The 16545-nt window shown below is 37.5% G+C and overlaps 1 protein-coding gene across 8 annotated transcripts in view; it reads left to right on the top strand.

Moving 5' to 3' along the window:
• LOC127662839 (estrogen-related receptor gamma) overlaps positions 1-16545 on the top strand; it is a 242487-nt gene that overhangs the window by 151152 nt on the left and 74790 nt on the right. For 4 of the 8 annotated variants that reach the window (XM_052154208.1, XM_052154206.1, XM_052154205.1 and 1 more), the window contains exon 2: positions 7814-7942. The exons of the other annotated variants lie outside the window; for them this stretch is intronic. In XM_052154208.1, coding sequence (XP_052010168.1) covers positions 7815-7942 — 128 coding nt within the window. In that variant the 5' untranslated portion in view covers position 7814. The remainder of the gene's footprint in view (positions 1-7813; positions 7943-16545) is intronic. 8 annotated transcript variants of the gene reach the window in all.

Here is a 16545-nt window from a genome sequence, read left to right as displayed (position 1 = left end):
CTTTCATATATGAGCTGTACATTTTGAAACAAGATTGTTTGTTGTGTTTTAAATTTTGGTAAACAAATGAATGAGGACAAACTCGCCTTTTGAAGATGATTGTCTTAAAATAATGTTGACAAAAAGGCATGCTTTTTGATTTCTTATTTTAATGCTTTAGTAAAATTTCAAGAATGCATGTATAATAAAATATTATGAAGCAAAAATGAAAGTAAGACTATAAAATAAAAAGTAAAAAAAAGCTTAATGCCTGACATTTTTAATTAACCAGATGTTGCAGTTAACTTTTTAAATGCAATGGAGAGTGAATGTTCAGTAGAAGCGCGCGAGTCATGTGTGTAAAATCACAGCTGGGCACTGCAATAGGCTGAAGCGTTGTGTGTAGAATGGTACAGAGGTGTCTGCTCACTCATGCATGTACAACCTTTTGTCACTTTGCGGATGATTTTAAAACACAGAAAGCCCCCTGTGGCCCTTGAAGAAAACTTGATTTTGCGTTTTCTTCCCACTCATTCACTCTCTCTCGTTTGAGATGCGAGTGAAACCCCAGAGGCTGGGATCAGCAGGAATAAAGAGAGATTGTGTAAATTAAATTCCATTTAATCTCCTTATAAAATCATTTACTTAATTCATCTGTCAAATGATGTCAATATGCACAGCACAGATTTATTTATTCTGCCATGTGCTGTGTGTGAGTGTGTGTGTGTGTGTGTGTGTGTTTGTGTGTGTGTAGGCCTTTGTTGCCGTTCAGCTTTGATTTCTCTCTGTCTCATTCCCCTGTGTGAAAGGTGTCGTTGCTCATTCTACATGTCTTTCTCTCGCCATGGCCCCTTGTCGATTACTGTCTGGACACTCTTTGTCTTTATGCTGTCCTGCTTATTGGAGACAGAGCTTTGCCACTTCCCCTTATTTGAAGGGGTCTGAGGCATTCCAAGGGTAATTAACTCCAGTTAAAAGAGAGAGCCCCCACTCATGGGCCCCTCCAGTAGCCTGTCATTCAGGAGAGGAAAGAAAAAGGGAAGCTATATTTTTACCCTTTTGTTGAAAAGTGCAATAAGTGGCCCATTGGATGGACACCTTCACGGTCACATGCAGGTGCTGTGCACACACAACTGTAAGCACAGGGGCTGTGCCTGATGATGCAATTCTCAATTTGTGTGATTTATGCACCAATCCATCAGGATTTCTTTTTTCTTTTTCTGAAGGCAGTGCGGCAATTTTTATGAGTAGTTGAATAAGGGTTTTAAGAGGGCCCACACCAGCTGAGACTCATACGTCAAAAGACGACCTACCACCATTAGCAATTAGCCCCCGACTAACAGAGTATTTCAAAGTCTGAGTGGGAATTCAATTCACCTCAGCTCTCGACCTACCTCGTTTCCCCTTCACTTCATTTTGCAGGCGTTCTGGCCTGCTGCATGCCGTAGAGAGGCAGAGCAGGCACGGGGCTGAGAGCTTGTAGGATACAGTTACAGCAGGTCAATTGGGAGTGTGGTCACTCCAGAAGCAGGCGGGTCCTTGAGGGCTAGATAAGGGTGTAAAAATAGTGCTTTTAGCCACTGCATTTTTCTCCGGCTCCCAGCAGACTCACCGTTTGTCTCTGTACATGTGGATATGGCTTTTCTTATTCCATTTTCTCTTCCTGTTTTTGCATTTTATTAATTCTCAGCAGAGGATGGGTTACTGTGAAAAAGCAGCTGATAAAGAAATGAAGGTGTTGTTTTTGGAGAGACTGACGTTTATGACTAATTAAATTGAAGTAACTAATAATTACAACATAAGCTGGTGTAACAGATTTTAGGACTGCATTGAACCTGTGCAAACATACATAAATGCGATAAAATGTGCATATGCATATATGCGTAAGTGAAACTGTCCATGTTTTCAGTATTTGCTAATGAGTGTGTGTGTGTGAGTGTGTGTGTGTGCTTGCTTGCATGCGTGTGTGTGTGTGTGTGACATGCTTCATCTATTTTAAACAACATCCTAATTATTTTAAATGTTTTATGCATGCTTGTATGACCTCATACTGTATTTATTGAGACTATGGAATATATTTACATGAGAAAATTAACTTTTCACACCGCAGGACCATTTAAAAAGAACTAGTTAAGGGAAAAGGGTGATCTGGCGAAAAACTGAAATGGTGACCGGTTACAGGACCTAAGATACACTTTACCTTATGAATTCTTATAGATTTTAACCAGAAATATTGATGTTGAATAAAACAAATACTTGGGTTAATGTACAGGATATTACAGAATCTTTGCTTCCCCCCCCCTGATTTCTAAAAGATTTCAAGTTTCTGGAGAAAGAATAGAGCTCTAGTGGTGTGGATGGGGACTGATTTTTGAATCTCTTTTAGCTTCATTGGTCTTCAATGAAATTGTGGTGGTCTTGTTGCAGAGAAAGGGAAATGAATCAGCAGGCTGGGTGATGGGTGACAGTGAAATATTTCTTCTACCTTTCTCCTGTCATACATTGTGTGTGTGCGCGCGTGTGCGTGCGTGCATGTGTCTTATACGATCGGTATGACGCTTACCTTGTAATGCCGAACTACTGCAGTCAGCTGTAGAGTATAAGATTTCTGAATGTTTTTCTGGACTTAAATGATCGTTTGAACACTTTGCACATTTTGACTTTTCATAAATTGTATATATATATTAGAGGAATGCAGCAATAAAATGTATGTATATATATATATATATATATATATATATATATATATATATGTGTGTGTGTATATATATATATGTGTATATATATCACAAATACATTCATATCTATATAGACCCTTGGGTCAGTTTTTTCTCCAGTTTCTCTACTCATGTAAACAACAATGATGTGGTCCATGCAAAAACGCCCTGTGCTTCTAGCTGCATTAGAAATGTAAATGCAGCTAAATCAAGTCATTTTTATTAGAGCTTTAATTTATATTAGATTTTGTGTTTGATTAACATGACCTTAGAATTTGAGAAATTCTTAGGTAGACTGAAGCTATTGTTTCCTTTTTCATCTAGAATGCGAAATTTATTGACTTACAGTTAAAATGATGTTATTTCCGTCCTGCTGTAGATTATCAAAGCCAGCCTGATGGGAGGCTTTTGAACAAATCTGCTTATGTGCGGTAATTTTTCCAGACAGAGCACGGATGTACCTGGATAGTCACGATTTGAACTCAGCCTGGGTAATAGGTGAACATTTGCATCACATGGATGGTTATCAAAGCACATCTGCATTGTAGCAGAGAGGTGGCACATTTGGTGGGACATCAGAAGATCTGAAAGGGTGTGTGTTTATGCATCAGGCCAGTATATTTGCGTTTCATAGTTCCGTTCTCGTCTCCTCCTGACCACCTCCAGCCCCTGTTGCGTTGCCGAATGGCTGCATTCCCGTAGAGAGCCGCATGCTTTCAGACTGTAGCATTCGCACACGCTCTGTCATATTAAAGCTGACAGTCCATCTGCCGCATGGCCCGCCACACTGCCTGTGCTGCCCCTGCGTGCAAGGCCCATGTTTAATTCCAACTGTCCCAATCTTCAGTCCTCAAACCCCAAAGGTTAAATCACGTGTTGCTGCATACAATAACAAGGAAGCTCGATAACATGAACTAATGCTGCCACCGGTGTTGGTTCCAGTATTTTATCGTAAGGTTTCCTTTTAATAGCAAAACAAGAGTAATGTGCAATTTTGATCTGTCTATTTGTATGTTTTGTGTTCATATGCTTTTCCGCAGGTGTGTATGTGTGTATGTGTGTGTGCGGTTTTGGTGGTTGTGTCATCTGCTTGCGTGTCGTGCATGTGTGTGAGCTGAGTTCAGTGCTGTCCTGTACCTAAATTAGCAGGGTATGAGTAACCAGCCAGTGTGAGCTGTCAGAAGAGAGTAAGAGTGAGACGAGAGAGAGAGAGAGAGAGAGAGAGAGAGAGAGAGAGAGAGAGACAAAGAGATGTAGGCATGTAGCCGTTCCTGCATAAGAAAGTATGGCACCTGTCTAATCAATCAGGCCCCCACTATTCACAGATGGAATAGCAACACATGAGTGAGCCGCAGAGCATGGCCGCAACACAGTGACACACACACTTGGCTTAATCAGCTCATTGTCCTGCTTGTTAATCCTTGTCCGCATGGATGCAGTACTTAGGTGTTTTGACAGTAGCGTGAAATGGGCTCAGGTAGATCCCTATAGATTCATTCTCTCCTCTAAAACCCTCTGTTTCTATCACTGATATGAAGTGACACATCATTTTTGCTGTTATTGTTTTCATTTTGACAAAGCTTTTAATTCTGAACATTATCTGTAGTTCTGAATGTTTTTTAATAGTACTTATATTAATAATTACATTAGTTACATTATTATAACATTATAACTACATTTTTATTACTGTTTTATTACACAAATATATTTTCTCTCCGTTTTTAAATCCTTTTTGCATTTAAATTTTAATGTTTCTGATTGATTTCACAAAGAAATGAATAAAGTAGCTAACTAACTAATGTTCAAAATAATAGATTATTAGACTTAATTTTTAATACAACATTTTTACATTTCTAGTGACTTTTTATAGTATATTTCTACTACTATTTCTACTTTATAAAAGTATTTAAGTGAGTAAATTATTAATGAAATTTTATGTAAAAATTTAGAAGAATTAAATTACATTGTTGAGCACTGAGTATGTATATATATATATATATATATATATATATATATATATATATATATATATATATTCTCAGCAATCCAGCAATCTTGCCCTAATTAATTTCCCTGTATTTGAATAAATTATTTTACTGTACAAACTCAGAGGCCAGGATTACCATGTTATTTACATAGGTCTGTCACAAATTCTCTTATATATTACATATCAACTCCCCGTATGCGTTTTAGATGAACAAGATCTGTTTCTTTTATCTGGAAGCATCCAATGTATGATTCAGACAAATGTGTGCATGTTTTTATATGTATGAGTGCATTAGCTTTTTTTGCATGTTTTTTATGTGTTTTAAATTTACAATTATTTCTTTATCTTCTTAAGAGATTTGATGTACTTAAAATGCATGTCTATATACTTATATTCTATATGATATCTTTTAGTATTTTCAAATGTTATAATTGAGTCACGAAGGTCAGAAGTTCATTGAATTTTGATGTAATTTGTTATCTTTGTTATATTTCCTTTTATATTCAGCATGACCTGCCTGCACATCTTATGAAAATAATTAAATAAAAAATTATTATAATTATGAAAATACAGCACACTGCTTTGAAAACTGTCCCACTAATGACAGATATTTAATGACACTGGCATTGGAAGTGCAGTAGTACGTTTGTCTGTAAAATCATGTTTAGGAGAGTTGAGAGGAACAGGAGTGTATCAGGCCGTGTGGCGTGTTTGATGCTGGGCCTTATCGATTCCGCTGCTCGCTCGCCCAGAACTAAAACCAACACATTAAGCGTGCGTGTGTGTGTGTTGCGTTTTTCCACTAAGCCCTGACTGGCTTTCCAGCCTCAGTACACACACACACATGCACATACACACACACAATGAACACACAGTTCTGCCCACTGTTTGTGAGGTACACACGTACTCTGGAGTGCAGCTCTCGAGTTTCTCAGTCTGAATTAACTAGAAAATTAGCAATGATTGCAACAAAATGATTTGACGATTAAAAGAATTGCTGACACTGATACGTGGCACACTAATGTTTTCTAAAATAATGAATTGCTACCTTATGTTTGTGCACATTGCTGTGAGAGTGTAGCCATTATATTGTGTACGTCTTGTACTCGAAATGCATGGAATTTAATTATTTGTCCTCTATTTAAAAAATAAGAAGACACATTTTTTTTTTATGCAATTTAAAGGCAAAACTTGAACATCAATACTTGACATCAAACAGAACAAACATTATGTAGGATCTTTAGAAAATGAAAGAGAAAACAAAGCTGAAATAAAACAAGAGATGCTTAAAAAAATCTTAAAGGCAAATGGATAGAAGTGAGGGAGTTAGATTTACAGAAAGAGGAGGAGGAACAAGAGAGGCAGAGAAAGAGAAAGGCAGGAAGACAGACAGATCTTCATGGCTGTGTTCTCTCAGACAGCCGCCGAAGCACAGCATTAGTTGAGCGATTAGTTTCATCAGTCCGAGTGTGAGGACAGTTGGGGGTTGTGCGGCTCTAATGACATTGAACGTGTTTACTGAGTTGGAACGGAGAAGGAGAATTAGGGAGCCTGCTCTGTTAATTAGAGACAGTGGCAGACTCACAAACTCACCCACACTGCCTGTGGCTCGTACCACTTCACTTCCTCCATAAGCGGGCTTTGCTTTCTCCTGTGCTTTACCTTTTTTGTATGAAATCTATTTCCTCAAGTCTTGAAAGCCAACAGATATCATCATCTTTGATAGAGAGGTTGTTGTTTTAGCCCGAAACCTTAATCGAATGTTTAAGCTGGCAGGTGTTTTTCTAAGGGTACTTTTGTAGATTCAGTTAATTTACATAAGTTTGTGTAAATATGTTGCTGTACCAACACAATGCCGAGGGGTATTACCATTTGATTTACATACAGTAAGTCTGCAACAAACACTTTACTAAAACATCTGAGCAAGTCTTACATTTGTTTTCTTCCAGCCCGGTCTCAAGACAAGTCATAGTAATTAGTATGAGATGGCATAATGATAAGATATTGTGATGATATTTATGAGTTTGCTCATAAAATCAAATTATGACTTTTACTCCCATAGAGAAAAGTAAATGAACGATCAATGTTAATACAATTTGTCCTAAGTTTAACCCCTTATCTAAACCTAAACCTAACCCTTTATCCAAACTCTAAACTGAACCATGATTTTAACTTGAGAATAAATTTTGTGTACCACAGAAATAAGAAAACATTGGGGTTTGGAACGAGACAAGAGAAGCGTATTACAAATGATTGACAGGCATCGTCTTTTGTATTTCATAAATAAATATAGAATGAGTGACCATTTGTTCACAAATGTTCCATTCTTAAAATAAAATGTTGGATAGAAAACTAGTGGACATTAGATGCCTGTTCTGTAGTGTATCAATTTGAAATTCTGGTTGTTGATTGGTTGGTCTCCATTGTATCTTACAAATTATATCTTACGATTTCACCATTTCATAAAAATTGTTACGATTTTGTCATGAGACAATGTTTCTTCTGAGATGTCATATGTTTTAGAGGTATCTGTGGGAGAATGTGAGGAAAAAGAGTTTCTGAAACCAAGATTATATATGTATATATATTTCTTTTAAAAGGTACTCTTTCTGGCCTTGAGTCACTTCTGAAATAATAAATGCTTGACATTTAGCAAATAAACACCAAACTGCCTTTCTCTGTGCAGGTGTGATGTCAAACCATTTCCTGCACATTTGTTTTTATTTGATCATTTCTCACCCTACCGTTACCCCTCTGATTCTGTGGGTCCTGTAAAGTCACGGCTCTCCCGCCCTGATGAACAGGGGCAACGTGTGTGTGTTGATCTCGCCATTTCCCTGTTAATCTAGCGACACCTCAGACTTAATAAAACTGGCCGGTAGAATGATGAGACCGGTTTTGGTTATAAAAGATCCTAGATTTAACCACTACCTATCCTTAAAAGAAGAGCACTGTTAAACCAATGAATTAAAGAATGCTAGTTAGGGGGAAGAAGCAATATTTTCTCGGTGTGCCTGGCTGCATCACTCTCTGTCAGCAGCTAATGGCTCAATGGTTCTTTACCAGAATTCCACAGTCCATCTCTCTGACCATCGTTTTTTATTCCTGTTCTTGCTCTCCTCTGTTGTAGAATGAATTTATCAAAGGCCCAAGTTAATAGTGAAGATAAGTACGCCAAATGCGGCTCTTGGAGAACACAACAGCAATACGACATCGAGGCCAGTCACATGCGTGATGCACATGCTCTATATAACCAAAGGTAAGAAAAAGACCAAAAAGTGTCATCAAATCCAAAATCAGTTCTGATGATTTTTTTTTTTTTTTTTATATTTGGTTTTGTTTTACATTCTTTTGTATGATTGTTTGGCTTTTGCCTCCCCACGCTATATTGTGTATTCATGCTTGCTTCATCGAATCATTGTGTTAGTCTTCGGACATCACCTGTTTGTGCAGTGTGTGTGTCTATCACATGTTGTAGCCATTATTCTCTGTGTACCTGAATCTGAGGGTTTTCCCTTGGTCAATAGCTGTATCTAAATCTAAGTCTAATACAATGCTACCTGGCCATATTCATCTCTCAACTGTATGTGTGTGTTGGGTAGTCGTATGTACACCTGTGCCTTTTGTATTGGTGCCCTTGTTTTTATTTTTTAATGTTTGTCTTTGTGTATGTAGGAAAGAGGGCTAGATAGATAGATAGATAGATGGATAGATGGATAGATAGAGATGTTTGAGTGAGATATAGATAAGATTGGAAAAGTTCATGATGAGTTTATGGGTATAGGTTGCAGAGGTTGATGGTACTCGCCCCCTCCAGATGCAGAGGAATGTGTTAAATGCTTCAAGGATTCCGATTAGCATATAAATTTAGATGTATGAAGATCATTGCTCCGATCACGAGTCAGTGAGTTTTATCTAGATTTAGTGGGGGCTGATTTGCGTATAAAATACAGCCAGATGTGACCAGTTAAGAGTCCTCACCGGGCCCTCTCTCTCTCTCTCTCTCTCTCTCTCTCTCTCTCTCTCTCTCTCTCTCTCTCTCTCTCTCTCTCTCTACTCAGGCCATCTTCTGTAAAATGTCTTTGTTTGACTGTAGTAATTTCAGGTCATTTATGGTTATTACTTTAGAGGTTATGGAAGGGTCAGGATGAAAATGATCTTAACTAGTACTTTTTTATATATTATTTTGATGAATAAATACATTTTCAGTAACACTTGTAAATGTAAATGTGAATATGTAAATGTTGTGACTTCAAAAATGACAAGAAATTTAATTATCTCTAAATGTAATCTAGAGTCTTTTGAGTATGCTCATAGTTATAGGTGTACCTTGTGTTTGAATGGTGCTTTTAAGGAGTAATACAATATCTGTAGTAATAATACCTACAGGCATTATTTAAAAAAAGTGAAAATAGCCGTATCTCATCTTTGACAGTTTAGATATCCGCTCAACTTCCACTTGATGAACAGCGTTTTCAAGAGTCTTGCTTTGTGTATCCAGCTACCACCTTCATAGACACGCATTTACTCACACTGACATCTCAACAGGATATTTTAGAGATTTAAGCAAAACCTTTTAAAGAGGGTGACTGTGCTTTGACAGGGGACCTCAAAAGTATTACACCGATTGGATTTGGGACAGGTTAGTCTGGGTCAAACCAATTAGGCTCCATTTGCATGCAAGAAGACTTTTCAGCTGTTAGCCAATCAGGATCACTTTACCGGTGTAGCTTTCAGCTCTTGATGTACAGAGACGGCTAAGAACTGTAGTCACGCCATGGGCCTGAAACAAAGCATGCTGGGAGCTGGAGAACATGGCTCTTACCCTGAACATCCACATTGGTCGTTGCACAATTTGATGTCCTTTGGGTGTGTAAATATATATTAGATCTGATTCTCTCTGTTGGTGAGGGATAGAAGTGTGTCAAATGCATAAATTCTGGGTGTCTCAGGGTTCCCATGGTCATGGAAAATCTGGAAATATTGGGTTATAATATTGTTTTCCAGGCCTGGAAAAGTCATGGAAATGTCTATAATGAAGATAGATTTTTCATCTAAATATATCTAATGTGTAGTATAAAAGTTACTCATTGATTTATTAATGAATCGGTCTGAGTAAAAAAAATAAATAAATAAATAAACATTTTCTGAAACCTTATAATCACAAATGACTGGAATAGTCATGGAAATGTCATGGAAGTTCATTGGTTAAAAATTGTGGGTACCATGCAGAATTTAGCAGCCCTCGTTTTCTCTGAAAACAGGCATCAGGAACCAATATCATCTTATTGCAATTATTGCTATTGAGTTTATGTTGCTATTAAAATTATTTGAATTATTTTCTATAAGCGTAATACGTGCATTTAATGTTGTTGCATGCAAAACTAAACACAATATCCTCACACAAGCTCACATCAGAGCCAGGGACAGACAGGTAATAACACATATTCACAGATACCCGAGCAGAGCAGGATGTTTCTCTAGCAGCTGTGTCAGAAGATTTGAGGTCAGTCACGCATAGATACACACATGCACGCCTGCAAGCGCACACGTTCATGCACTCATACAGGGATGACTCTGGGCATCAAACCGGTACTGTCCCACATGCATACATACATTGACTCAAATGATACTCAAGCACAAATGTTGTTTATACTTTAATCAGTTGTGTCAGCATCGAGTCACAATTAAGCACACAATGCTTTTTATACTGTAAGTGATAATATTTGTCCCCTGAAATGCATTTTCTGGGGCGTTTTTTAAACTTATATGAGGGCCATCCACTCAAATACTTCAAATAAATCAGTTAATTGAAAAGCTCATTTCATATTTACCCAGCCCTGGCAAATGTTTGCCCCTAACTCAAACATATCAGCACGCTTATACACTGATAAGCAAGCTTTTGAATAAGGGAATTAAATCTTTTGGAACTAGGAGAACCTTTTGCACTCTTAGAACTCTGCTCACACACATAAATCCCTTTACTGAAAAAGGCAAACATGCACCTTTAACACCTTCTTACACACATACACACACATTTTCCACTGATAACTCCCATTTCAAAGCAGAGTGAGCAAGACAGAAGCCTGGTCCTTGGGTCGGGGGAAAAACCTCTCCATCTGTGTAGAGCTGTTAACCACATGCAAGCCATTTCCCAGATAAACGGAATCAACTGATTTAGCTCCTCTGCCTCCAGAGGCACTGTTTTATTTATATGATCAAATACTCTGAAAATGATTAAGTTGTCAAGGGAATGGCTTGTTACTGTAAATTTATCAGGTTGTGTAATAAACTAGATTGCTTTAAACGCAGATGGGAAATTAAGGGCTTTTGTGTGTGTGTGGGGGGGTTGCATTGCGCATTATAACTGGGAAGATTATTAGACAGAGATGTTTTTTATTGTAATATTAAAACTTAAATCTTTCAGGAGTCTTGGGGCCAAATGTGATGGGCAGGGGCCATCTGTTGGAAACAGCTGGCTCTCGATTTTCTTGGAACGTCATTGCACCTTAGTTTGAATTATTGATGGATGAAAGTTTTAGAAATGTATAATCTTTCATTTCAAAATCGAAGTTCATTCTAGTACGTAATAAGTGGAAAAAATCAGAATTTATCATCAGCATTTCGATTTTGTTAGATTTTTTGTTTAGATTCGATTTTTGAAAGGCAATAATATATTTGACACTTATTTGAATTTTTAAAAATAAATGAATAAATAAAATGCTAATAAAGCACATGTATTTTATATTAAATTATAATAATTGAAATTAACTATTTGCATTATATAACTATAATAAAGTAAAAAAGTACATATTAATACTATATAATATTGAATTAAAGGTGCAGAATGGAAGATTCAGAAACCCTTTTTATTAATGACACTTGTGGCTGTTAATTGAACTGCTGCCAGCTACCTGTTGCTCGTGCTCGTGCACACACTCCATAGAGACTGAGCGAGCGAGCATTGACCAAAACAATGACGTAACGTACAAAGAAACTGAACGTGATCCACCGGCATCATGGTGACAGATGAGGTAGCATATTTAAAATTACACAGTTATTATTGTTTTACCACAAACTTTGAGACTAAACTAAAACGACTTATCAGCTAACATAGCATACTGATACACACATACATCATACCACCGAACTATACCAGACAGTTCAATGTTGCACTGCAGTTATGTTGCAGTATTGTATGTTTTGTATGTCATATGTTTTACTACGATCAAGAAACCAGCGTATTTGCTTAAATACTGTATATCCTGTATACCTGACTTTAGTATAAAGTGAAGATCGTTACGAAGTTACGAAGCAAGGTAGCTTGCAATTTGTCAACATTAGCAGGCAAGATCAAGTTAGCTAAAATTACACAGATCAATCCTTATGGCACTACATTTCACATGCTTTGCAGTTATGTAAGCTTACCTGTCCAATAAGAATAATGCCAATTCAGGGTCGGTTTTGATACCGCGATCACGTTCCTGATTAGCCAGAAGGGATTCAGTAGAAGGCTCTCAGGAGCATACATAAACGCCACATCTTTTGGAGTTTTCCGGCAAAACCGACCTGCTCCTTTTGAATGAAAATCAGTCTACAGGCTTTAATAGCAACCTATGAAGGCCGGGAAGGGCTCATTTTTGAAATTGCGTTACAAGTCCTTCACACATTGCCCAAAAAATGCCAAATATTACATTACAATTGTTACATACTGCACCTTTAAATATTTATAAAAAAAAAAGTATTATTTTTATTTAATAAAAATAATTTAATTATTTGTTTTATAATATATACATTGAATTTTACAGCATTATTTAGGTCTAATGTGATTTTAATTATAAAAGTAATATAAGTATGCATATGCTATAGTTATGCATAAGTGCATATATTTTTAACAACACCAATAAATATAATTAAAAAACAGTTATTTATTTTATAATATTTTATAAAATGTTTATTTAAAAATGAAGCGCTATTTTTAGCAACAAGAAATATTTTATATAGAATATAGATTTATTTTTTTATTATTTAGAAACATATACGTATATTGGAGAGAAACAGTGAAGGAAGAGCAATGATTGCCACCATGTAAAAAAAATTGTTGGACTCTTTACACCACCTCTTCCATCCTAATGAAAGCAAATAAGAGAGAGAGGGGCAGAAGTGGTTGCTGTATCAATCGGGGTTGGGGCCTGTGCAGAGGGAGAGTGGCAGAATGGGTATTACAGAAGTAAACCCGATTATGGGCGGAATGTGAATTAGATTTTGTAACAGATGGTGGTGTTGAAAATTTAAGATGCTTTTCGGCAGGGGAAGGCGACAGCAGCTCGGCGTGTGTCTATGCGAGCGGGGGTGATAGACAGCTATAACTCAGGACAATCCCGCCTTGACAGCCAATTTCAAGAATCTAATCTGGTTAAAGACATAGCTTTCACCAGTTCACTCACCAAAAAACAACCACCATTTCTCTCCCTCCCTCTCTTTCATCCTCTGCACCTCTTTTACGCGCTTGTCATATTTCCTGGAATAAAATCCTCTTTAACCATCTGTTTAATAGAATGTGTTTTTAATCTCCATTTTTTACTCCTGTTATATTTTTTTATTATATTTATGTGCAATTTCATTTCATTGAGACTGCGGATCATCCTCTCTTATCTGCTCTCGTGTCCTGTTGCAGTTGAATAGATGGGTGCTGCACTCAGGCAGCAGTAATGCAGTGATTTTAGGCATATTGCTTATTGAAAAATGCCAAAGCTTATTTGCTCGGCCCTGTTCTTTAGTGCCCTGTCACTGCCAAAGTAGAAGTCACTCGCTCCTACCTTCGATAACACAAGGCAATGTGACAGGCTTTCAAAATAATAATCACATCAAACTTTACACACCTTGTTTGACCTCTTTTATCGCTTTACTGACTGTAAGGGGGAAATTGTGACCGTTTTTGCAGATTTAAATTAGCGACCTTCATATATATATATATATATATATAAAATCTGTTCATTATTCCAAACTTTTGGCCACCAGTGTATATAAACCGATCAGCCACAACATTAAAACCACCTGCCTTATATTGTGTAGGTCCTCCTCATGTTGCCAAAACAGCGCCAACCTGCATTTTAGAATAGCATTGAGAGATACTCTTCAGTCAGGCATTTCCATCCACAGAACTGCCCCTCACTGGATGTTTTTTTGTTTTTGGCATCATTCTGAGTAAATTCTAGAGACTGTTGTGTGTGAAAATCCCAGGAGATGAGCAGTTACAGAAATACTCAAACCAGCACTAACAATCATCCATGCAATTGTCTAATCATCATGTGGTAGCAGTGCTGTGCATACAATCACAAAGATATGGGCCAGGAGCTTCAGTTAATGTTCACATCAACCATCAGAATAGGGAACAAATGTGATCTCAGTGATTTGGAGCTTGGCATGATTGTTGGTGAAAAATGGGCTGGTTTGAGTATTTCTGTAACTGCTGATCTCCTGGGATTTTCATGCACAAGAGTATCTAAAATTTACTCAGAATGGTGCCAAAAACAGAAAACATCCAGTAAGCGGCAATTCTGTTGATTGAAATGCCTTGTTGATGAAAGAGGTCAACAAAGAATGGCCAGACTGGTTCAAACTGACGGTAACTCAAATAACCATTCTCTGTACAATTGTGGTGAGAAGAATATCATCTCAGAATGCTATTTTGAGATGCAGGTTGACGCTGTTTTGGTGGCACGAAGGGGACCTACGCAATATTAGACAGGTGGTTTTAATGTTGTGGCTGATCAGTGTGTGTGTATATATATATATATATATATTATTAGACTTGTAGTCAAGACCGCCTAAACCGAGACCAAGACACTACCAAGACCAGAGGGTATCGAGACCAAGACCAAGACAGACCAAGTCGAGACCAAAACCGAGACCAAGTCGAGACCGGAGGGGAAAAAAAAAAAGACTAGTGTTGAAGCTAAGCAATAACTTGTATGGATTCAAGAACAGCAGCAAATGAATCCATTCTGCAACTTTTAAATACATAATTCTATATTTAAAAACGAAATTATAGGCTTAAGTGCAGGATCCGAAAGTTGGTTGTTTTGTCGCTATGGTTACACACACACACACGTTGGCGGTGCGCTCAAAGTCATCTGTCAGTTGTGCAGTTACCCAAAATGTCGTTACTTAGCATGTAACGTTAGTTACGTCCTTAGAGAGGCTTGCAAAAAGTATGTCCCTAAATAACTTATACCGTACGTGTGAGAAGAACACATGATAAACACATAATTCAGCAGATACATGATCTGTTTGGTTATGGGAGGTTGGATAGGTTTTACCTCAAAAAGTTTGAAAATGGGTAGATAGCTTACCTTTCCCTGTGTTTACGCTCCAGGTGTCTGGTGAACGTTGAGGTGGTCCCAGCTGTCTCTGTCAAGCAGACTTTGCAGAATCTACATTTCGCCGAATGCTTCTTTTTATTTGACGATGTGCAGAAGAACTCATTGTGTTCTACGAAAGCAAATTTTATGACCAAGGAATTCGCTGACATGCTACTGACTGACTGTGCTCTTTACGCTCTACATTACACTCACTCACTGAGGTATAATGTTATATGGATGGATGAGCGCCAACGGCTGTGTCACAAAAAAATACATGTGATTGGTTGCATTTGAAGGGCGCCAAATAATAATACTGTTGCATTATCGAACGTTGTGTCATCGTGGATATTGTAGTATTGTATTGCTAAATCCCCCGACCACTATGTCAGTCTGAGACAGCGAGACCTAGACAAGACCGAGAGGTCCGAGACCAAGACAAGACCAAGACCAAAGACCGTCAAGGCCGAGACCAAGACTGGTCTCGAGACATACATCACTAATATATATATATATATATGCATGTGAGAGTATGTACATGTATACTGTATATGTGTGTTGTCTATAGTGTTGAGTGGGCCATCTTACCTGATAAAGCAGAACACTTATCTGCCCGCACAAGAAAATTACCTAAATCATCAAGATTTTCATCTACAAGTGTGCCAGGGACTGTGAAACATGCACACACACACACACAAACACACACACACACACACACACACCCACACACACACACACACACCCACACACACACACGACTCTTATCAGATTTGGACATCTTAAACCTGTACTGTTGTCAGTGTACGCTGATGTGAACTAGAGAGAACAAACATAGTTATTTTGTATTTAAATGAAATTATAAAGAGAAAAGACATCCAAGCAAGTTCTTTTAAGATTTGAATTCATCTTTTTTTCTCCAATACATATTTTCACATAGAGTTAAAGGATTATTTTAAACTACAAATGTTCTGTATGCAAATTCACAGAACTATACTGTACATTCTTATCTCTCTGCTTTCAGAATTTTATATTTTGTGCTTTGCTAAGGGCTGCTGGCCCTTCTGTGGTATTTATTACACAGACAAGCGTTAGCTCCTCATCTCCACTGGCCCGCCGCTGGCATTTTTATAGCAGCTCGCTCCATTGTTCAAATGTGTTTTTGCCATTTTCACATTGATTGCTTGTAATCAGAGGTGTTATTTTGCAGACATCCATTGACAATGAAGTGAGTTACTACTTTCCAACCCAGTAATGTTATAACAATTGATCTGCCCATACAGCCGGATAAGGCAACCTGTTTCGCATGTCTGTATTTCTCATGCTGGAACAAGGGTAATCAGTATCCCCTCAGCAGAAACACAGAAGACTAATTATATTACTGTTTTATAACATAGATGAAAATCCTACAGCATTTTTTTAATCTAATGTGCTTTTAACCCCCTTTAAAAGTATGCATATGCTATAGGTGAAGTATCCATGCATATATCTTTAACAGTACTTC

This window comes from Xyrauchen texanus, chromosome 22 (genome assembly GCF_025860055.1).
Source record: "Xyrauchen texanus isolate HMW12.3.18 chromosome 22, RBS_HiC_50CHRs, whole genome shotgun sequence".
Taxonomy (NCBI): domain Eukaryota; kingdom Metazoa; phylum Chordata; class Actinopteri; order Cypriniformes; family Catostomidae; genus Xyrauchen; species Xyrauchen texanus.
This window is presented reverse-complemented; position numbering and strand designations above follow the sequence as displayed.